The sequence below is a fragment of the Anoplopoma fimbria genome, chromosome 20 (assembly GCF_027596085.1).
Source record: "Anoplopoma fimbria isolate UVic2021 breed Golden Eagle Sablefish chromosome 20, Afim_UVic_2022, whole genome shotgun sequence".
Classification (NCBI taxonomy): domain Eukaryota; kingdom Metazoa; phylum Chordata; class Actinopteri; order Perciformes; family Anoplopomatidae; genus Anoplopoma; species Anoplopoma fimbria.
In genome coordinates, this window is record NC_072468.1 from 9,595,497 (window position 1) to 9,619,869 (window position 24,373).

The following is a 24,373-nucleotide window of genomic DNA, read 5'->3' on the forward strand; positions in this document are numbered from 1 at the left end:
TATTGCCAAACAGGAAAACACAACATCACCACTACCACTTGCTCCAGCAATAAGTAGATTAAAAAGCGTAACTCTTACATCCCTTAAGTCTCTATTGACCCAATTAACGTTTACAAGAAAAACATTCTATAAAAGGGTTTAAAGGACGTTTTCTTCCCATTCCGTCTAGGCTTAGAACATAAACATTAAAGATCTTTTTTTTATTTAATCTTTATTTAATCAGGCCGTCACTATAGACACTAGATTTAAACAAGAGAGAAGATGTGATGTGGTTTGGGAGCCTCAACAGTAGAGCTTTGTAAATGACACCATGAGATGGACATTTCTTCTTGACTGTAAGTAGGTCCATCCAACCTTGTGATAGCATGAGTCAGAAATTTGTAATTTGTGATAAAGCATAATACACTGTGATACACAGTTTTTACCAATAGCATGACAATACAGAATACCTCCATAGTCAAGGACAGACGTGAAAGTTAACTCATTTTTTGGAGTCAAATGTTGTTAATGTATCTTGAATGACAGTCCGAAGTATGACTCAGCACTGGTGGAGGATGCCTAGTTGGCCTACTTGGTCTTTTCTGCATTTAAAATTAGTCTATAATTCAGAAGTGATAGTTGGAAAGCATCAAAAGCAAACTGAGGACGAGTCTTAGTATTGATAAGGCTGAATCATATAATTTGAGTACAATTCAAATGGACCAAGGACAGACCATTGTTGCAACCCAACTCTGATGGTAAAATGGCTTGACTAACTACCATGAGTAACAAAAGTCTGTGTTATCTTTGTAAGTTTCATCTAGACCTATAGACTGTGGTTTGTGGAGCAGGATTGTATGATCAACGGAATTAAATGCAAAAGAAAGTTCAATGAAGAGGGCAGCACAAAAAAGTTTCTTTAATCCAGGGAGGTGCTATCAATGATGCTGTGACTCAGGCGTGAACCAGACTGTTGTGGCTGGAGTTTAGTGAGTCAATGAGGCTGCATAGTTTCAACTTGACCAATGATTTAAGGATTTTTGCCAAGGCAGGTTGTTTAGATATAAGACGAAAGTTGTTGAGATTCTAGGCATCTTCCTCTGCAGAGCTTTGTAAACATCTGCCCTCCCTACCAAACTAAAATAAAATTGCAGTCAGAAGACGCTGATGTATTGGGGACTCCCTCTGCTGGACGGATATAATTAATTGTCTACAGGTGAATCTGCAGACATGTTAAATAAGAGACCAGAGGAGAGGAAATGGTGATGAAAAGCTTGGGTGATCTGTTGTTAATGTGACCATATAGTTGTGACCATGACGAGTTCTTGAGAGATGCTATTGTGTCCCAAAATTTAGTGGAGGTGTCACAGATAGAGAACACTGACTGATAGTAATTTCATTTGGCCTTCCTAATCCTGCTGCTGCTGATGTTTCTTTGTTGCCTAAAGGTTGCTCAGTCCTCAGGGGTGCCACTGGATCTAGCCTTGGATCTGGCTTTGTCTCTGTTGTGGTTGCCATTGGAGAGTTGTGGGGAGAACCAAGGACTGTATCTGTTTATACTCAATGTTTGTTTCATAACAAGCATGTCCGTCAGCAGTAAAAGTAAAGGATCCCAGAACCACTGTTCAATTAGTTAAAGAGAAAATATTATGTGATGTTAGCATTTAGCTCAAAACACTCCCCAAAGAGCTGCTGCCATGGCCATAGACTGTAAACCCTGAGTTCAGTGATGCTAAATCAAAGAATCACCTCTTTTAATTTAATCCCTGACTGACGGAATTAAGATGTTCTGTGTCAATTTATTGCTACAAGGCTTCACTACAAATACAACCAAATAGGAGCAGTTATTTAAAAAAATTCTTAAAGTTTTTTCTATGTTGTTGCAACCACATGACAGTTGAGATGCTGTGAAAAGTTGTGTAAAGTTTTCCTTCTAACTATTCCATTGAGCTTTATTTCACATTACAGACAACACGTTCCAAGTAATTTCAGACTCAGTCAGATGAGAAATTCATACTTACTGGCTCTCAGTTAGTCTCAAGCCAAATTAATTTGAGCAAGACTGTTTACAGTTTAACGATGGGTATGAGAATAATCACACACATACACACTAAATGTTATTGCTGCAATAAAGTGCCTCTTTAACTAATTTCTGATAAATGGATTCTCCGCTCCATAAAAAAAAAACAGGACATGTATTTGTGGAGTGAAGAATATCTCATATTTTTATGGGCATTTTTTTTCTGTTTGAAAGGATGATTCACTGTGAAAAGGTATACGGAGGCCCCTTCCCCTCAAAGCAAAGCAATTTTTCAGGAAACGCACTGTCTCCCTCATTTATTTATGAGTGAGCTCTGGGGTGTTCGGGAGGGGAGGCATCGCAGGCATCGGTCTTCAGCCCTCCATGTGTTGCTCATCGATTTTAGCCCCTCGCTGCTGAAGTACACCATCAATCAATACAGTAACAAGTCTTCATTTATACTTGAGAAATGCAGTTTCCAACTCAGTGGGCACGGAGTTCCTGGTATTGTCAGTGTGGTCGAGAGAGACAGAGAGAGAGAGAGAGAGAGAGAGAGAGTGAGTGAGAGAGGCACTGGTCTGCATTTGGCCTGGGGCCTCATAACTCCAATGTGACAGTACATCCCCATTTTGACACAAAACACAACATAAATGCACAAGCAGAAACAGCCCCTTTTAAAATGCACGTTTTTAGGCGTTCGTTTTGATTCTTCTATGCAACCTCAAGTCCCCCACACTGAACCAGTTTGATATCTGTATTTTCTCCTTTACACCCACAGTGACAACTTTATAGTGTGTGGGAGCAACCTCTTGGATAGGAAGCAATGGTTTATATGAGGCTGTGTTCTCACAAGGCCACACATTTTAATGTAAAGCAACAGTCCAAGTTGTTGGTTTCCATTCATCACAGCCAGGCTTTTTTTTTTTTTTTTTCTACTGATACAACTTTTTCAAAGATATTCCCTTTACTCCAGATATAATAGCTCATAAAGAGTTGATAGTGTGCTATTTGGCCAACTGGAAATTCTGTCATATCTAACTCAGTTGGTATTTTTAACTGAGTAGCTCACATGTGACTAAATAGAGTTAAGAGACCTCTTTTTGCCATTTGATTAATCACCTATTGCTATAAAATTCTATTAGTATTCTGTCTCTATGGGGCAAGTGAGTGAGAGTTGCAACCTTCTACATCCACTGTTTTTAGATTCAATTCCTACATGGACCGTGTCAACGTTTTAGAGTAAGTTAATAATGCCCTTTAATCATCATAACATATCAATAGACTTGTGCTAAACTGTGTGCTTGATAGGCCTATAAAACAGCCAGTTGATCGATATGTAATTCATAACTTTTCAACACAAAGCATGTCATTTATTTTTTGTAGTAATCCTGAATGAACTTTAGGAATTGCTGTTATTTGTGATGCATCATTTTACAATGAAGGGTCTAGTGTTTACTGATACTCTATAGAGTCATGGGCCTAGAGATGACAGAAGTCATGAATTGGCAATAAATAAAATCAAAGTATTAATACGAGTTAAATCATTTGTTGTGAATGGTTTTCAAAAAATTTGAAAATACTATTACTTTTGAGGGCTATGGACCGTTAAAGTCTGTCGTCAGGGACTCTGCAGCTTTTTTCACTTAACCTCACTACTTCAGTTTTCTGTTCTGGACTATGGTACCATCCTGTATATGCATGCGTCAGTCCTGTTAACCACCTCTCTTTCATGTGACCTTTTTCATGTTTGAATCATCCCTTGGTAAACTCCCTGTGTAAACTACAAACAACTATTAGACCATCTTATCAAGATAAATAATCTTCAGAGTCTGTTCTGGACTTGCAAAACGGCCTTTTTTTGTACCACAACCTTTGAAAATTTACAAAAGAAACTTTATTTTTTATCTATGCAACATTCGGAATATAGCAGCATACCAGTATCATGTATGTAAAGACATAGTGGAGTAAGTTCTCCCTGAGCAGAGAATAAACCTGCCTTTGTGTTGTAATCAGGGTTTTGCGCGTGCCTTTTAATGCATGTGAGCGTGCCCGCCTGGTTAGCTCAAGGCTCACTCTCTGAAGCTTAATGCTTGTGTTTTTTGAAGGCGGTGTACTCACATGAACAGCGGGTCTTGCTTGTTCTTTTGCTTCCCGGCTGATAAAAAAAAAGAGTTGCTGGATACAACACATAGGTCATATAATGTTATATTTGGGTGTAGAACATAGCTAAGTTACCAAGCTCTCTAGCTAGCAAGCTACGTGGCGGCCATGTTGGCGTTCATTGTGCGAGGTGTGAGATGTGCAGTTTCACACAAAGCTAAATGCTGCTACAACAAACCTATGACCAACTGCGACTTTCTTGACTTGCATAATTATCTTTTAAAGAAAGAATATAACTGTTTGAAATGATTTAGGCTTTATGCCTGTCATGTCCTCTGTCAATGTGCTACAGTATATGAATGGTGTAAATGTTTAATCTGGCTAGGATATGTTTAATCTTCACTGGCCATTTTTTGGCCAGGTCCCTCTTGTAAAATAAATCATGTATTTTGATATTCTTCATGGTTAGATAGGCCTACAGGCTAAATGAAAGGAACTCTTCCAAATGAACAGTTATTCTCTGGAACTCTCAGTAAATATTACATCCATTGTTTGTGTTTCAGCATGAAATTAAAAGTAGCCTACTTTTAATGGGGAATACAGCAGGGAGATATTGCTACACCCTTCTACTTCACTCTATTTTCCATCAGTAGTTCCACATTTATTTCCACCCTTCACTGCAACTACTGTATCATTCTCATTCCTGCAGTGCATCCCAGGATGACAGCTCTCCCTCCGGCCCAAAGCTCCCCCTCGCCTCGCCGGGACGCCCGCTTGGTACGGTCCGCTCCTCCCCTCTCCTACGTCTCACCGATGGTACTTTCTATTGGAAGAAGGTCAAATGATTCCGCATGTCTGCATGTGTGTGTACATTCCCGCGACGGTGCACGCCTGATGAAGAAACACTCCTAATACCCTGAATCGCGTGTCCGAAGATGTTTGCGACTGTCTGAAGCGGCTCCCTCGTGTCATGTCCCTCCTGAAAGTAAGTACCGGAGTGCAGCGACCGGTCATTGTTATTTCCGAAACGCTTCAAGCGGCTTATATTTTGATACGGCCGGTAAGGTCGCATGCCTTTATTAAGGTTTAATGTTTGCAAAGTGTTGTGTTTCCGTGCAGCCGGCGGAGATCGGGGAGCCCGGATGGTTTTAAAAATAGTTTGTGTTAGGATGCTGCTCCTTGTGATGCTTTCAGGCGGTGCAGGTGGAATTCAGGTGAACGGTCGCTGGAATTGGTCCTAAACGTGGCATCGGATGCTGTTTGTGTCGTTTAAATGAAGTTGTACTACTACCAAGAGGCAGCTTGTGTACTGTTTATCTTTAGCACTGCTAGTAACGTGCACCAGCCCTATCTCCTTTCTAGAAAATGGATAAGGATCTTGGCAAAAGTAGGTAGGGGACTCCCTGCAGGAGTATTATAGGAACATTTAGAAGCGCTGGAGGAGAAGAAAGTAGCATTAAGTGAGATAAGTTCAGGTCACTATAGACTTTTTTTTCATTATTAGAATATAATAGAGATAAAAGAAAAGCATGACAATGCTACAGACCTACCAAAAATGAATTATATTTATATATATACTCAGATGTGTCTGTATCAAATAAGGTTTTCTTGTTAAAATGTGTTCATATGTGGATGTTTACCTCCTTTACTCTACTGTAAATGCCATCTGAGGTCAGTGTTAATGTGGGAGTGTGGAAAGTTCATCCCTCAGCAACTACAAAGCTCTTAGGAAGGGAGACTTAATGAAGTGAGTCATCAGAGTCAGTCCAGAACCCCCCCCTCCCAGAGTAGCATGTGGCTAAGCCTATTACCACATTGCATAATGCAATAAGGTATAGTCCCATAAGGTGCAGAGTGAGCTGCCTCCAGGGTCTGTATATTGTCCATGCTACTTAATCTCTTATTATACATCCTAATAAAACATATCCGCACAAAGCAGGATCAGTGTGTTCAGGTAAAGGAGCTGAAATGGGGAGCTGTGTTACTGTCCAGAGACCCGCTGTGCTCTGATGATCCACTCTGTAGTGAGATGTTCAAGGGCAATTTAAAGCAAAGTTAGATGCAGGAGTCGGGGTGTTAGGTGTTACATCTTGATGAAAATGTGTCCCGATATGATTTTGTTTGGTTGTTTTACTTGGTCCATATTAGTTAAAAGATATAGGCTTTCATTTTGATCTTTTCATTTAAACTATTTCCTATTATTGTCGCCTTGAATCCATTAAAATATACTCTCAAAAAGGAGCTACTCCAGGTAGAGTTTCAATTATTTATATCTCTATTAATAGTTTCGTTTGTGAAATATTGTAAAAAAAAAAAAAAAAAAAGTGCCAGTTAGTTTCCCCGCAGCCTAAGGTAACATATTCAGATGGATTGTTTTGTCCAACTAATAGTCATAAACCCAAATATATCAGTATATGGTCATTAGGGCTGGGACAAAATGTATGCTCACGTGGATTGCAATTAACAACACTAACAATAAGTTAAATTGTGGTGGATGTCCATTGTCAAATATCATCACATGAGTGACTTGAAAAAGCTGTCTAGCTTGCTATCATGGTAGAGAAGTGAAACATAGAGCCTCATTAAAAGAAAATACAGGAATGATCATGTGATCATCCTTAATTTATGCACCTTACGATTTATGATTACCTTATTTAGTTTATTTTTCTTTTTCTTTTTTCTTTTTTTTGTGAACGTCCTGTATAAAATGAAAATCCAGATTGAGAAGTCTGCCATGTTTGAGAGAAGGAGCACCATCACCTCTGTTACTACTATAAAGCATGGCGGTGACAAAAACACACACTTACACATACACCTTGAATGATGACTCTCATGATGAAATTATGCACGGCCCTGCTGGCTTTGATTAAACCTTCACCCTGCCGTCATCAGCCAGTGCTTGCTGTTACCAATTGATTACCGCATTGAGATTTGCCTAGATGAAACTGAACCGTATTCACTTAGCAGAGATGATTATATACATGGTATTTAAAAAAAAGAAGAAACAAATTCAATTGGTTCTAACAAATACATTTCAAGTATATCAAACTGTGCTTTCATGCTTTTGATGCTTTGTTTCCCTGCCGATAAGCCGGAGCTGTAAGGGACGAGGCTTGATGTTTATCAAGGTGGCCTCGACGAAATTCGGTATCTCTCCGATTCATCTGTGAAAGGCTATAAAGTCATGTGGTGTTTTAACAGCTGCGACTATCTCATCTGTCTCTGCAACCTCATTAATGCACACACACACACACACACACACACACACACACACACACACACACACACACACACACACACACACACACACGCCCGGCTCTCAGGTAGTCAAGGGAATCTCGGTGAACGTTGACTAAATTACCAGCATCACATCTGACTTTATTCCTGAAAACACTTTTTCTGGGTGTTAAGCTGCTGCCGTTTTTAGAACAAAGGTGTTTCCTACGACGACATCTAGTTCAATCTGCTTTACATTGAGCTGATTCTTTATGGCCTCCCATGATATGAAGGTAGATTAGTGGTTTCGTATCAACCTGAGAGGTTCCATGCAGATATAAATGGTTGGAGACGGAGCCCTTTGTAACCAGCTGATGCTAATCTGTGTTCAAGCCCTACTGAAACTCTACAAGGAGTTGTTGCAATGAAAAAGAATAAAGAAGCATTCAAGGCTGAACGATGCTGGGCATTGCCACACGAGACTGTTGATCTTAAATAATAAAATTCCTAAGAGAGGGTTTGTCTGAAATCAAAATCCCCTTCCCTCTGATCATGGGCCAAAGTTTTGACTCTGTTAAGCACTTTTCTTCAGGCTGCATAAGCACCCTGTAGCTGCTCAGTCTCCTAATGTTCTATTTCACAGGCCAAAAGAAAGCATTAAGTCTAAAAACTTACCTTGATTAATTTAATGTATCAAAATGTACCACGAAACACTTGCCAAAATACTTGCATATGGCCGACTCAGCAGTTGATGCAGGGTTTGTACGCCTGGACAAGTGAAGGAATTAAAAAAAAAATAGCAATCTCCAGGCCTGGAGAAGTTTTGGAAAAATAAATCAATCAAAGTTTTGGAAAAGTCATGGAAAATTGTTCCACAAATGGCTTTATAATACAGTACATAAGATCGAATGGGGAAAAATCTGTATTGGTTAAAAAATACTTTGATGTTCCGGCAGATGCCAATTCGTTAAGAGGGTAAACGTCTGGCTCAGACTGGAGTTAACTAGTACTTTTTTGACACTTGAATTTTTTATTAATAATGTCTTAACGTGGACAAGTCACGTATTAGGCATGGCTTGAGAAAGCGCAGGATCCAGGCCGTACATAACGTGAACTGGATTGTAATTTTAATTTCCAACATGGGAGAGGCAGCACTAGCTAGCCATACTAGATCAGCTAGGCACCAGGCTGCTGCTGCGCACGTATCAACTCAACCCATCAGCCCCTTTCTCTGTCCGGTGACAAACGTGAAAGCCGCGCCCAAGCGTCAGTGCTTCCCTCTTTCCCGCCATCAAACAAGGGACCACTGCTGTCTCCAAAAACAAAGCCCTAACAGCAGAGGTAATGTAACGGCAGCCACTAAAGGTGGCTAATTCTCACTACACCTACAAGCAGGGCTTGCCATTAGCATTGACTAAAACATCTGCAGTGGCATGTAACAGCCACTTTGGTGGGTGCCATATATAAATGAAGACTTCACAGGTTATCTTTAAATCATGTCCAATGAATTGCATGTGGAAATGAGCATTACAACTTCCCAGAGTCCAAGGCGGGGTCATCTAAAGTTTTGACAGTAAGAAGGTAGTGAAATAAATATCCTCCGATCTTGGCAAGCAGCCGCATGTTCGTTTCAATTCAATCCTGGTGGCAGCAATTAAACTGCTAGATGAAGGAATTTTATCCTGGATTAGTTTAGCTTTTGCAATCATTAGTTTATATACACTGTGTTAATGTTTAATTTTTGGAATTATAGAGACGTGTGGTGTTCCAAAACGTGAATTGATGGAGGGAGAGAAACAACCAGAGCGAGGGAGGGAAGGGGAGGGTCCTGACTCCACAAGAAAGCAATAAAATAATGACAAGGGCAGTGACATGGTGATTTGTTGCCTTCTGTTGTGATGTGATTCCTGGAATCCAGCTGAAAACGAATTTTGAAGCTTCCAAGAAATACATTCTTCCATTAAGTTGCTTTACGGGGTCCATATCGGCTTGAGACATTGTTTACAAAGATGCACCAGATATTCTGTGCCACTTAAATGTGTGGTGTGCTTTGCTAGGAATGACTGTTGTTTACAAGAAGGGTTGTTAAAGCTCCAGTTCTCTGTGATGATTTTACTTTGTATCAAAAAGAAAACTGATCACGCAGCCAGACTGCGGGCTACAAAGAGGCCCTCGTCTTGGTATAAACACCCAGAGGAATGATTTTGTTTCTCTCTCTCTCTCTCTCTCTCTCTCTCTCTCTGTGCTTTTCTTCTCTTTTGTCTGGCTCCCTCCCTGTTATCCCGCTGTCTAATGATGATAATCTCAAAAGAGATTTACGGAGGATAAACACCCTCAGCAGTTGTCTTAAAAAGAGAACAGGTGAACAATAGTAGAGGACGGGCAGTTTTAGGGTGTAGGTTGATCTGGGTCCATAATAGCTTTACCTACATACAGTAACCAGCGCCATGGGACTGGTTGGAGGATTATAGAGGATTTGCCATGCTAAGCCGCAGCCTTTCTTGAGCATAACAACAAACCACCCTCTTCTGTCTCCTCCCAGTCCACTCGGCCCATGATGCATTACGGGGCCGGCCATGTCACCCAAATCGCTGATTATATGGATATCATATAGGATTGGCGGAGGCCCTCCTTTGGATGTAGACGTTTCATAAAGTGATTAAAATTCGTTTTACTCGAATTGGCGGTTTGAGAGTAATGGATCTGCGCTCATTTCTTCTGTTCCGCCGTTTTTGGTCCCTTGCACGGACAAGTCTTTTTCTGATAAATCGGCACATTTTACTTTAACGTCCAAACTTATCATCCAAATAGCTGTCGGGGTAAATTAAGGGCATGTTCCGAGTGCATTTCCCCCCTTGCGAACGGAGTGATAATGTGACAGGCAGATGACACGCATCACAAAACCCGCGCCACGTAACTTGACGGGAAAAGGCGATGCTGTCAGCAAACTAAAATCAGATTCGGCCCCCGTCACTTAAGTTGAGCGACCATTGCCTTTGGTTCCACTATAGGACACGGCTTGAAAGCTAATTGAATCAAAGCAAGGGGGATGGGGTCATTTTTGACTGATACTCCACGGGCGTTTGTCTCTGTCAGCCTAATATCACACGGTGAAGTGACTCAGCAGTTCCCAACCCCAACTGTGTGGATGTCTTTAACTCAAACTGACAGTGTTCTAGCTCCCGTACATACCTTGCCATGAGCTACTCTGCCGGAAAGCTGAGGTTTTCTCTTTTTTTCTCACATTGTCATCATCATGTGCAGCCTCCACGCACATAGAAACTTCAGGAACACTCGCAGACAGAAATAGATCAACCAAGGAAGACAGAGGTTTATTTTGAGTAAATGGTGAGCTGTGAAGAAGAGATTCTCAGTAGTTTTCTTGGCATAATGTAATCTCAGGGGGCTGTGCAGTTCCTGACTGGAATGGTGTTATATTGTGCAAGCAAGCGAGAGCAGAGAATCGTTCCCTCGGTGTGAGAAATGACTTTGTTGCCAGGCCCTCATGTCAATATCTCTTTAAGTGGTTAATTTTTTCCATCGACCTGTTGGTTGACTGGAATTGAGGAAATGCTCAGAGAGGGAACTTTCTAGGAATCTGCTGCTTTCCACACTGTAGCTTACAGTGTTAATCTTATTAAAGGTGGGGACACAATGGTTAAGCGGATTTTATAGACGCTCCTTTCAGGATTGTGTAGCATTATTTTTTTTATTAAACTACTCTTAGCATTGTATATTAGGTAATAAAATAAAGCGATCTTGGTGATCGATTGATTCAAGAACCCTTAGTGGGAACTGGCTCAGTTGTATTGCATCCCAACATAACACCACGGACCTCTTGGCTTAAAATCTCCCCATATAGAACCATTATCATGTGACAAATATTCCACATGTGATTACACCTGAACCTTTTTCATTTGCTTGAAAGGTCTGAAAAAGCTAGTGAACCTTGATTATTATGTCAAAAAAGTATTTTTTTTGACTAAAATGATATGTTAGCGAAGAGCCACAGTTCATCTAGCAATAGTTTGATATTTTGCCATATTTGCTTTTTCTTGCCAAGAGTTGGATGAGAAGATTTGGACCACTCTCATGTCTGTACTATAAATATGAAGCTACAGCCAGCAGCCACAACAACAAAACTTTTCCTGCCTAGGTAGAAGTAGTCACAGCACATAAATCACTATAAACCATACATTGTTGACATTTTGTTTTTTATAGCAAATGAGATACAATGTGTTGATTGGCCAGCTTTTAAAGGTGTTGGTAGGCAGAATTTGACCTTTTGAAAGAGCCAGCCTAGCTGTTTCCCAGATTTCCAGTCTTAATGCTAGGCTAATCTAGTCTATACTGCCATAGACTGCCTGCTGACTCCTCATTCACTACTCTTAACCGGCCTTGGCCAGATGTTGCTGCCAGTTATAACACAGCTGGGAGCATCACCGTCCTCCAGCTGCTGCTCTGCATCCAGTGATACAGTTGGGGTGAAAACAATTGACTGCATGTCTATGGGGAAAACTTTTCGCCACTTTTATTGTCTTGGAAGGTGTGTTTGGCCATCAGCGAACAGCTAACGGAACCTTACACACAGCTGATTGCATCGCCGGCGTTCTACCGCCACTATGCCGCAACTCTGCCACCAGAGACACAGATATTCTATACCTCAACCTCATGTTTACACGCATTTGTCTTAACAAAATATAAGCCGCGGTTGTGCCCGTGAGACGGTGCTGAGACGTTGAGCCGATGCAGACATCTGCATGGATAAAGTGAGAGTGTATCTGTTGTGTAAAATGTGCGAGTAAAAAAACACGTCTGATACACTTGCAGTCTAGGTGGGTTGGTTAGCCAATTGTGGGTTGTATTCATTCAATCAAATACTACATCAGTGGTCTTTGCAGACACACCTGGTAGAGATCTGCTCTCTAGATTAATATGTGCTAATTTCTGACTGACGAGAGACGTCTCGTTTTACCAGCTCAATTCAAATGTACCAACGGTAATCTCTCCATCATATCACATAGTATCTATGACTAACTTTATGGCCAATTTCTGCAACCATTAGTGTTACAGTGAGCTCACTTTACATGCATGCTTTTATTTTTTATTTTGTACCTTATTATCTTGTATTGAAATTCATTATTGGACCGTGTACAAAAAGTTTAATGAAACATATTAAATGAACTCAGCCGGCGTGAAGTCATATTCTGTTTAGTGGAAATGTTAATTTAAGCAGTCTTCCATATTTTAACATCATTGCATTGAAATTCCCATAAGCATAGATAATATTACCCAAAGCCGCCCATCTATAAAAGATATAGCTATTATGATTCAGGCTACAATGAGCCTCCTGCTGCTCTATTAGATGGTGGGAAGAACTCATTTAATTTCTTTCAACCTCTCAATGTGCTAGAGTTATATCTGTCATATTTTCTGCTTTTCTGTCTATAGCAACCCAGTTACTAAATAGAAAGATATTTTCAAAGTCCAACGTATTGTCATTCTTAGGCCTAAATAATATATCCTGAAGTGAAAACAGGAATACAGTCAAGGCCACGTGACGGTTGGACACCGAATTCAAACAAGATGAATCTTTTATCCTTTTCACTTTTATCCTTTTCACTTTTCAGTGGCTGGCCAAATAACATTAAGATGTTTTATTTGCAGGGGCAAAGCTCTGATCCAGGGCAACCCTAACATCACATAATCACACTACAGACCTTGAGCATATTGCCGAGTTCCTCCGGGAGACGCAGATAAGATGCACCCCGAGCAGGTAACAACCACGCATCGCAACCACTAGCCCAACGCAAATATGAGAGTCGGAAAAATGTTTATTCGTCGCCCAGTAATTGACTGAGAATTTCCATAATGGCATTGTGTTTCCTGCCAGGCTAATGTGACCCCCCATTAGTTCAGGAAATGTGCTGCAATCAGGCTCCTTGTGCGCCACGAGACAAGGCCAAGGAAACGCGTGGGGGAGAAAGGAGAGATGAGGGACTGGAGGGAGGCAGGGAGAGATGTAAACAATGGTGAGGTGCAGACAATGGGACGACCAGGGGACAGGGGAGTGGAGAACAGAAGGGAAGATGAGTCATATCACTGCAGCGAACCGGGCCCTGATTGAAATGCCACTGCAGCTACCCGACTATATGTTTTAATACTCACCAAATGCTCATGATTTTAAAGCGGGCTTTATTGTCTCTTCACTGAATTTTTTGCTTTGAATCCCTGTATTATAATACAAAGAAACATAGACATTTTCTGTATTAAAGCTGCACAGGACATCAAGAAATCTTGTCCACGTCATATCAGTGAACTGTTTACCCTTCAAGCCTACGATGAATATCGATACAGTCAACATTGAAAATTGATTAAGACAACAAAAGGATATTGTCTTCACTTCTCAGCCAATGAAGCAGCCAGTTCAGTTTTTCCTGCTCTTCCTTGATTGTTTTCGAGGTGTATTGGAAGAGAAAAAACGGCCGTGCCTTGCTTTAAAATACTCCAGCTATACTTACTGTGTTGCATGGCTGCTGTTGTGTTGTTTTCCTTCCTCTGTACTTCTTCACGGCCGTTACTGATTTAGCTGCATGCTGGGCCAGCTGATCCTGCCTCTGATCAATACTCCACTTCTCTTGCTAACACCCTGGATTTCATCCAGGAACCAGCGCAGCTGATATCTTTATTCACCATCCCCTTCTCGTCATTCATAAACCTGGCGTCGGGGAGGATTGAAATTTACATTTGAAACAGTGCAGATTTGGGAGCAGAATTTACTCCATTTGCCTTGGCTGGATAAGCTTTTGGCCCGTTTGCAGTTGGTCGTGTTAACGGTGCACTGGGTACATGCTTAGCTCATCTTTGTTTTGTGTGAAATAGCTCAGTCAGCCCTGAACTCGAGGCTGCGTGTGTTAAAGTGAACATATCACCCCTGTGTCATCAAGTTGGTTTTTCTTTTTACGGCCGGCAGCTCTCAGCAAAAGTGCACACCAGCACCAGGCGACACCTGCTGTCCCTCTGTCTGTCCGAGGGATTCGCCTCAACCCATCGCATGCTTGGATGCTGATAGTGTTTGTCAGGATGCTCTGCATGTGCACAGACAATTAAACTGAAACACAAGGCTGGCTTAATGAAGCTTGGCACGGAGAACATCCTTAAACAAGGTTATTTTGCCATAGAGATAGAAGTAGACATGGTCCATTCATGTCGGGGGGTGGGTGGATCCACATGGCTCCACTGATGGGTTGTTGTGGTGCAGGTTTATGCATTGGTGATAGTGCCGCTAAACAGATAAACCCATACTTACTGACACACTTGCAAATATGAGCTACACATTCCATTTAAGATTAAAATGCTCTTTAAGTCCCATGCATATGTAACCTCACCCATCTCATGTCTGTTACATGAAACTATCTCAGAAGCGGACACTGGACACCATTTGGAAAAGGACAGGCACTTTAAAAAAAATACGTTGCAGGTAATCGGATGAACCACCTGTCAATCAACCTCTTACCGAAGCAAGTTAGAAAAGCCTTGAGTCCAGTTCTCTGCCCTTCTTTCGATGAATCGATATTTTCCAGTTCTGAAGTAGCTGATGCTATTGTAGCAGCTTCGCTAACCTCATTAAGAATCCATCTGCCTTGTCTCTATGTAATAGTGATACAGGGATGGCGTATTTTTGTAGGCCAGCCTCAGAAGTTAGCATTGAACTCGTTCCGTTGAGAATTTCGATTTTGGATTAATGAGTTTTGTTACAAACACAAGTTCATGATACTGCAGAAGTAAAAAGCTAACATTAGGCTATAAACTAACTACACCACAGTCACATTAGCGCAGATGTACACAACGAGGCTGTAAAGGCGGACTAGTCGGCGTGATGATGTTTAGTGATTTGATTTAGCCGCTTTTTTAGCAACAGCCTTTTTTAGCAGCCGCCTTTTTTAGCAACCGCCTTTTTTAAGGAGGACTTAAAAGCTTAAAAATTCACAGGTTATTTGCTGACGCATTTTAATTCAAAGACAAAAAACATTAAAATCTCTTAAGCACAGACCTTATTCTAAGCATCTAACCAAAAACCCATTAACTTCAAGAAAAGGGAACCGAAAGTGCAAAAATAAGTTCATTTTTCAGGTTTTAGGACAATTTCCTGCACCCGTCTTCATTGTTATGCTAATATTTCACTGTACATTTCCTACCGGTGTGACAACCTGGGTCACTTAATGAAATGTTTGGTCAGCTGAGAGTCAGCATCTGAATAATATCTGGACCTTTTTTTTCGTAGTTCCTTATTTATTTTGCTCTTCTTGCGGCTATAATTAATGAGAACTTTAAGATCACATTTTTGATGCAAATTTGGGATCTAGCTATGTAGGTTCAAGCAAAACACAAGCTTTGTGAATCTTATCTTCATCAATCTATATCATTAAAAAATACTTTTCTGATATGAAAAATATGTGAATAATAACCGTTGACAACTGAAAGGCGGCAAACATTATTGAGGTTCGACCAACTACTGTGAGCCCGGGAAACGTACAGGGAAAGGCACGGCCTAAACAGAGAAACGTGATTCTTTAGTGTGCGTCAGTTGGTTAACGTGTTTTTTGTGAAGAAAGCGCCATCTCATGGTGACACCATTTCATAAGCCCCAGCTTTGTAAACAAATGGAACATGAACACTAGTGGGTGTCTGACTTCACACTTAACAGAAAAATGGAAAAGAAAAGATCATGCAAATGTGATGTCGCATAATTTTAAATGAGACATTAGTCACTCAACTTCATGTGGTACACTTATGCAGCTCTCCTCTCCTCTTTGTTTGCTTCAAGTTGCTTTTCGTTTTACTGTATATGGCTTAAATAAGAAAAGTACTGGTTCATGTTCACTTTAAGCCCTCTGGCAGGTGAAGCCGGCCTCGTATAATCCCAAATAATGTCTGAATGTATTTTCAGTTTTGGTCCTGGTTCAGTATATAGACTCTAGAAAGCTGGAAGGTTTGTTATTATTTTTCTGAGGGTAGCGCTGGGTTTGGTAAGGCACTCTGTGTAATCACTTTAAAGCCCTGAAACACTGTGACGAATGGGTGGATGAGTCACATTTTAACAGCAATGGAAGAGGAAATTATGCGACTCTTTGAAAATCTCTCCCTGTACGCCCTGGGTTCTGAATTTTCCCTCAGATTAGATAAACAGTTCTGTTTAATGAAATGAAATATTTTAGAATAATTGGCTGTCAGTGGGCATGTACTTGCAGCCCTTTATGGAGAGGTATTTGTCATCTATTTAACTTCCCCCTGCTGCCATAATGGTATGAAATGTTTCAGATATAAAAAATAAAAAAGAACTGCTTTAAATTTGAACAATTTCCAAACTGATATATCTTAACAACTAGCGTATTGTATTTACAATGAAATGTGCTGATATTCATGATCCCCAGAGGATGAATTCTAATGACCTTTCCTCTAGTGCCACCAGGAGGATGACTGATCACATTTAGTCAGCTTTTTTTTGCATAGTGTCAATGTTGTTTTATTAGTAGAAAAACACGTTTTTGGCAGCAGCTGGTTGGCTGATCTCCAGCAGGGAGGACAACTTTGGCGAACAGTGTGTTGTTAGCATTGGTATTAAGGAAGGAGCACAGTGGCACCCAAACTGACCAAATTATCCTTTATAGGCAAGTTAAAATGCTGTTCATTGTGCTGCAACTGACCAGCTAATTGGCTATCTAGCCTGCATACAGATGTTAGCAGTGCATTTTTCATGTCCAATTTTAATTGTCTTTACTGTATGACCAAATTCCTGCAAATGCATCCCATTTCCATCTGCTTTGTGTTTTAACTGTGAGTGTGTCTAATTAGCAAATGTTAGCTTGCTGACGGGCACTAATTTGAAACCAATTTGGATGCATGGCAAACTATACCTGCTAAACCATAGCATGTTAGCTTTGACACTGGTAGCGTTGTTGGTTTTAGATGACATTAGCATATAGCACTGACTAACTTATTACTGCAAAGCTAGCTTCCCTAAAGGCGGACTAGTCGGCGTGATGATGTTTAGGAAGCGACTTGAAATAATGTGTGAACATGGATGGAATAAAAGTAGTTTTTTCTATTCTTCTCAACATTGTGTGAATGCAGCATAAGTTCAGCCTCAGAGCTGCTATAGTTTGATCAAATATGTTTTATAGAGCGGTGGAGCCACCGTTGATGGAGCGTGAAACTGGTGACAGACTGTTGACAACAGCTTTAACCCTCATTTGAGATGTGTGTTTTTCTGGCTTCTAAAAGTGACTCTAACCCTTAATCCAGCTAATTGCATTAACAAACGCAAGTCATACCTTAACAGCAATTCAGTGTGAGAACCTTTTTTTATTTTAACTGCAGGCTGTATTTAAAATCTTTTTTTGTCTGTAATACACCCGTCTGCCAATTGTAATATGAAGGCATACTTTTTTTAAATTTATTATAACATTTTTGTTGCCTTTTGCCTGTTCTGCTATAATTTGTGGCTCATGGATGCCACAAAGTTGGCCGGCACACTGCCTTAGATTACTTACAGAAGCGAGTACATCCACGGTATCCATGTCACCTGGAGGAATTATCAGATGTTTCCAGTGTCGCACTACTTTGTTAACCTTTACGCCTGCTTATTCAGCTCTGCTCTCTGCCGGCAGTGTGTGGAGGAGAGAGGAAACACTGCAGGTGTTATAAATGAGATGGTGTGTTTGTGAGTGCTTGCAGCATCTGACTGGTGGTGGTGGTGGGGGGGGGGGGGGATAGATGAAGCTGAGCTGGCTGCTTTAATCACCCCATTCTCCTTCCCTCTGGCCCTCCACTCATCTCATTACAGACAGGAGAGGGTGAGGAGTGAGACCTGTGTAGACCTCTGCATTAATTATTGAACCCTATCTTCTTTTACTCCAGCTCCTTCCTCCACAGTCTCTGATAACCTAAACTCCCAGCCATTATACAACGTGGTAGGTATAGCGCTGACATCCAGAGAGAGACCCACGTTAGGGATTTAACCATTCAGCGGCCCAGCTCCATGTGACATGTTTGCCAACACAAGCAGATTTCTCCTTCTTTTTAATTGGGTTTTAATTATTCCTCATCGCTCCAGTTGAGCCCCAGTGCTAATTAATTCCACTCTGGTTTGAATCTGTGTTGCTGTGGCAAAGAAAAACAAATGATTATCAAAGCTGACATTTGACTCCGTGCGTTGTCTTTGTCATGTCGGCCAAGTTCTGCTCCGCTCCCTTCCCTCCTGCCATGCCCGGTCAATTTGAATCGCTCAGTTGGAGTCCAGCAAATGGAAGTAGATGAGATCAGCGTGGCCAATGCATTCAAGCAACTTGATGGCAACCTAAATGTGATGCTGGAAATCTAACTGTTATTCCCTTCTGTCCCCTGTCCCTGTCTTTTTGTTTTGTGTGTGTTTGTTTCGTCCGTGCGTGCTTCCTGCAGGTTTGAAAAGTCAACATCAAACCTCGACCTCCCAAAGCCTCCGAGCAAGAGAAAGAAGACGCTGCCAAGATGTTCAGCACCAAAAGGTCAGCACAATGTCACTTTTGATCTATTCTTATCCACTCAAAAAAAAAGGAAAAAAAGAAGCCCTGCAGAAATCTCAGGGAATTTTAAAATGGCTTCTGCTGATAATGGCTGACATTTCTGGTCAGCTATGTTCCACTGATGACTTTGGAATCGAAAAGACATTGATGTGAAGATGATGTGATGGTTGATTTCAGGTCACAATACGAAATCATTCCCCTTTTTGTTTATTGTAAAATATGTGAATTATTTTGAGTTTATATTTTCAGCTCTCACTTTTCTAAATGGGTAGACCCCAGAGAACGTTGTGAACTGAAGTTTAAATACTCTCACACAGCCTCTGTAGGAGGTTTAGGAAACCCGGTTCACAGTCTTTCTCTGACTGTGTATACATTCTGTATTTTTAATGTGACTTGTGGTAGCGTACGTACAGTCTGCATACATCATTCATCAGTTGACTGCAAGGTTGCAAGTGGTCACATTGCTTAGCCGGTATGTGTTAGGTGGATCAAAACAAAGTGCTTTTGGTTGTTTCTTTCATGTTGTTTTAATCTGAAACAGCTCACAGCTTGGGTTTGGTTTGTATTTTACTATCTTCAGCACTGGATACATTTCTGAGAAAAGCCCATTCATACCATTGAAAACGCAAATTAATTCCTCTTGAATAATTAATTACGTGAGTTCTGAAAGAACTGTACGTTCTGTATCAATAACGTTATAATGTGCAGTCTTGTTCCCTTAAAAGCTCATTTTGTTTTCACAGCCTTCAGCTATTTAACCTAGGGAGGTCCTTTGCAGAAATTGCAGCTTGCGTGACTGTAGTTTTTCTACAGGAAATGTTAAATGTATGTGTCCACAGCCCATACTGTTTATTTTATGATTTATTCAGATATATTTTGAAATGTATTGTTTGTATGTGGTTAGAGCAATAGTGTTTTTGAGGGTGTTCTTTCTTAAAGTGGCCCTATTATGCTTTTCCACTTTTTCCCCCTCTTCTTTAGTGTGTGATATATATTTTTGTACATGTAAAAGGTCCGTAGAGTGTAAAACCTGAAGTCCACGCCTAAAAGGAGTTACCCTCCCCCCTCAGAATCACTGCTCCTGAGCTGCCTGAAATGGCTCGATTGAATTCTCTCCTTCACTTCCGTAACTTTATGAGGTCATAATGTTACAAAAGTGACGTAGAACTCTCCGGCTAGTTTGCCCGCCCTCAAACATAAAACAAAAAGATAGAGCTGAAGTTTACATCTACCATAGTGTACCAGTTAAGACAGCAGTCTGTCACCCAGGAGACACGTTTTGAGTTTTTGAAATGTGAAACGTTGACCAACCACAACTGAGCGTGCTAGCTGACCAATCAGACCATACCTTGCTTTCTGGAGGGAGCGATGCAAGGGCTACAACGGAGCATTTCAGAGAGAGGGTGAGAAGAGGTGCTGCAGGACAGTCAGGATGAGAAAAAAAGGCGGATTATGAGCATTAACGCATGTAAACATGTTGTAACTTAACTTGAGATAAAAATATGCACCCGGAAAATAGCATAATAGAGCCTGTTTAAGCCTTTCCAAAACCAAAGATACAAGAGCATAAGTGTTAGAAATTAAAATAAATTATAACTATGTTTATCTGCTCTAACTTAAGCTTTACAAGTTAGCATGTCTGGCTAACTATCTAAAAAGCAACAGTGGTAACCCTAGGGTTATTTACAACTCCAACAATCAGAATTGTTTCAAGAGGCTTTAGGATATATATATTTAAAAAAATGATGGCATATCCACTGTGTACTATTTCCCCACTGTGTGAAAGCTGGTCCTAGCTGCTACTATATCAGAATGTAGGGCAGCATTAGCAGCTCTGTCCTGCTCTTTATTGGATTGGGTGAAATTTACGCAACAGCAACCCCATACAAACTCTATCCGAGATAGAGTTGCATGCCAAAAGACTGTAAACAGTTAGTCCTCATTTAAAAAGCTTTGTTTTTCCTAACTCTAAAGCCGAAGCATACTTGAAAAAACAAACAGTAAAGCATAGATATAACCTCTGTGTTGCTTGTCCAACTAAGCTAAGGAGCCAAACAGCGTTAGGAAAGAATGACTTAAGAGTCTGATCCTACATTTTATAATACTAGCTCTACACTACAATACAGGAACAGCTCTGTTTCTCTATTTCCTTTTCTTTCTTATACATGGATCATCAAGTGGTTAGAACGTTAACTTTTTGTCTGGGACCTGTTCACTTTAGACTCAGTCATTTAGCACAATATGTTACCATCAAATGCACATGAAAAAGCCTTATTCAAGGGATCAATTTGAAACAACTCAGCTTGAAATGTTAAAAAGTAGCTTGAGACGGCATTTTCAACCAGCTTATCGATCATAAAGTTAGCTTAATTAGCTAGCTAGCTACAGCTAGATGACATTCGTTGAATTTGTGCTGTGATCAATTGAGTCTATTCACATGTAGAAATTGCCTTATTTCTGTACATAAAGAAATCTGTCTCGACTTAGTGGGGACATAAAAGTTGTTGTGAAATATAAGTAAACTCAGGGTGATAGTCAGAAAAATAAAAGCCCACCGGAATTCTTCTTGTTAGCATAAAAAAACGTAGAGCTTCTAGTGAAATTAATTTTGATTTGAAATCTGTTCTTCAATACCTGATGTTATTATAGTTCTCCAACTGATCCTTACAAGCTTAGCTGTTCACCTTTGACCTTGGGTCATCAAATACTCATTTATATACCACACACACACACACACGCATACAGGGTTGTCGTCTGTAGCAAAGCCGATAGCTTTATGAAAGGGCTTCGTATTGATGGCAGCAGAATCCACAGTGAGGAAATCACACACATCACTGCCATGTTAATGCACAGGCTTACCGGGGCTGTGTGTGCGTGTGTTTGTTTGAGTGTGTGCACATGCATGCATTAAGTGTGAGGTACAATCAAACAAGAATCCTGAGTGACTGCTGATGAATTATTGCATGCAAATTAAGTGTGGCTGATGTTTGTGCAAGTTGGATGGGCCAATAGTTGAGTGTGCTTGAGGGAGAAGGGGGAGGGCCTTGAAATAGTTGTAGCCCCGTGGCTCATGGATCATCAATGTGGCCTTGCACACTTCGAGACCACCTCTCAAATCCTGATTTGCATTGACAAAGAGGACCGGCCAATGAGTTCGTAAGATATTGACTGCTCCTTTGGCCAAACTTTGATAGTAGTAACTTTACAAATACGCCACAAATAGGTTTATTGTAGGTATTTGTTGTCTGAGAGAGGTATGAGATATCATAATGTGATGGGGACTGATTGCCGTCACAATGCCGTATCCATCCACCCGTCTCCTCTCTCTCTGTAACGTGTGTGTGTGTGTGTGTGTGTGTGTGTGTGTGTGTGTGTGTGTGTGTGTGTGTGTGTGTGTGTGTGTGTGTGTGTGTGTGTGTGTGTGTGTGTGTGTGTGTGTGTGTGTGTGTGTGTGTGTGTGTGTGTGTGTGTGTGTGTGTGTGTGTGTGTGTGTGTGTGTGTGTGTGTGTGTGTGTGTGTGTTACTGTGGGTGAGAAGATTATTAAACCAAGCCAGCTCTCCATCTTCAGGGAGCTGTGTCAGCACAGGCGACGACACAAATACGCTGAAAATGACTATAATAGGCTGCCATCTTGAAATTCAAAGACTCCAAAAGCTCATTTTCTGCTGAATGCGAAACAAAGCGTTTTCCTTTTTTTTTTTTTTTCTCGCCCTAAACTGCTGAACGAACCATAACGCGAGCGAGGAAATCTCTGTATCTGTCAGGGATCGCTATGTGCTGCTGTGGCTTTATCTGTGCTTTTTTAATATCGGCTGTACTCTTGGGCTCCCTAGAGATACCTCAAACCACGCTCGCATACAATGCAAGACCCAAATTAAAAGTCTCTTATTAAAATGTAATCATTCAAACGTCTTAGCGTAGCAGTCTCGTTTTGATTTGAATGGAATGGAAGTGTGGAACAGAGGGACGGATAATAAATCCAAAGCATTCTTTGTGCTTCTGACTTTTCTGTTTAGTGCGCTCTCCTCTAATGAACCACCTCACTATAATGGAGAAACGAAGAGCGCACGTATCCACTGCTTGATTGTTTGTGTCTACACATGCTCATTAAAATGTAACTGGAGCGCCGTTAATCTGAGTCTTTCATTCTGCATGAGAACATTTATGAAGTGACGCACCATAGCTTTGATTTGGGTTGCACATTGAAACTCTTCCTTGTCAGAGCTTCTTTCTGCCTGCAACTATAAATTGACTCCATAAAGAGAAGAGGTATGGTCGTCTTGGCATTTTGATGAACATTTCTGGACAGAGATGTCTTTATGGAAGATTATTTCTCCATGGTAAATGTTTTTCATCATGATAGAAGATATTGTATGATTTCACAGTTTTTATCCGTGTTAGATAAATTGCTTAAACATGTTGCGCCATTTTTCATGAATGTAGTTACTGTAGATGGTTATGTAGGAAAATGACGTCCCACCTTCAAAGCTTTTATTGGTATTTTTCTCTCCAACTAGCAGAAATAGCAGTGAGCCCATCCCTTCCTACCACAACTAACAGAACTACTGAACTGCTTTTAGTAATACAACTGGTCAAGCAGATTGCAAACTCCCAATTAAGCCATGTCACAAAACCTCTTAACCTCTTAATGTTCACCATTTTCAATTTAAAGTTTTCCCATGGACAGGTTGTGTAATAATATCGACATTTGCCTTCATTTATACCAAAAAGTAAAGACTTTTGGGTTTTTACCACCGACAAAGCTACAAAAACTTGCCGCATTGTAAATAAACAGGTTATTCCCTTATCACTGCTGACTGGAGGCAGCTTTGGAACAGCTCCTTCACAGGTGTTTCAAGGTTTGTTCAATGTCTATTTTTGCTGTTTCTCCCAGTCAAAAGGTTTCACACATGGCTCCTGGCTTTTTTTTTTTTTTGTGGACCAGTGTGGGAGGACATGTCACCATGTTGTTAATCTATTTGACTGTGACTCTTGACTCCTAACTATTCTTCGAGACATCTGCATAAATAGCAGTAACTGCTCTGTTTGTAGTTCATTTTCTGTGACACTACTTGTTCAGCTTACACCTAAAATGTTGCAGACGTCATGTAACTCTGCTACGCAACACAGCCTCAGTTTGACCCCAGGTTTCCAATTGAAGTCACCCAGCGCTATCTTCCCGGACTGTGGAGGTGTTTGCTCGGATTGGCTGTAACAAAGAGTAATTTGGTTTCCGCTCTTGGTTGTCAGCCGCGGGTTCATCAATACAAAGTAGGTCCTCCCAGCTGTTTAGGAAAGTTACCGGGACAGGAAATAACTGTCACGCCGGCAGCGGCTCAGACAGAGATCATGGCGAGACGGCACAAAGGTGTCACAAGCGTAACCAGTAATTGCTTTCAGTGGGAGCTCTAATGAAATTACCACAATATGAGTTGGACGCATTAGCTGCAAAATGGTGGACCTGACCTCGCCAAATCTCTCCACAGCTTTTTC

The 24,373-nt window shown here is 40.8% G+C and overlaps 1 protein-coding gene across 2 annotated transcripts in view; it reads left to right on the forward strand.

The window, feature by feature from the left end:
* Positions 1 to 4,940: 4,940 nt before the first annotated feature.
* Positions 4,941 to 24,373, forward strand: part of oxr1a (oxidation resistance 1a) — a 149,449-nt gene continuing 130,016 nt past the window's right edge. For both annotated transcript variants that reach the window (XM_054621113.1, XM_054621115.1), the window contains exons 1-2: positions 4,941 to 5,084; positions 18,776 to 18,861. In XM_054621113.1, coding sequence (XP_054477088.1) covers positions 18,845 to 18,861 — 17 coding nt within the window. In that variant the 5' untranslated portion in view covers positions 4,941 to 5,084; positions 18,776 to 18,844. The remainder of the gene's footprint in view (positions 5,085 to 18,775; positions 18,862 to 24,373) is intronic.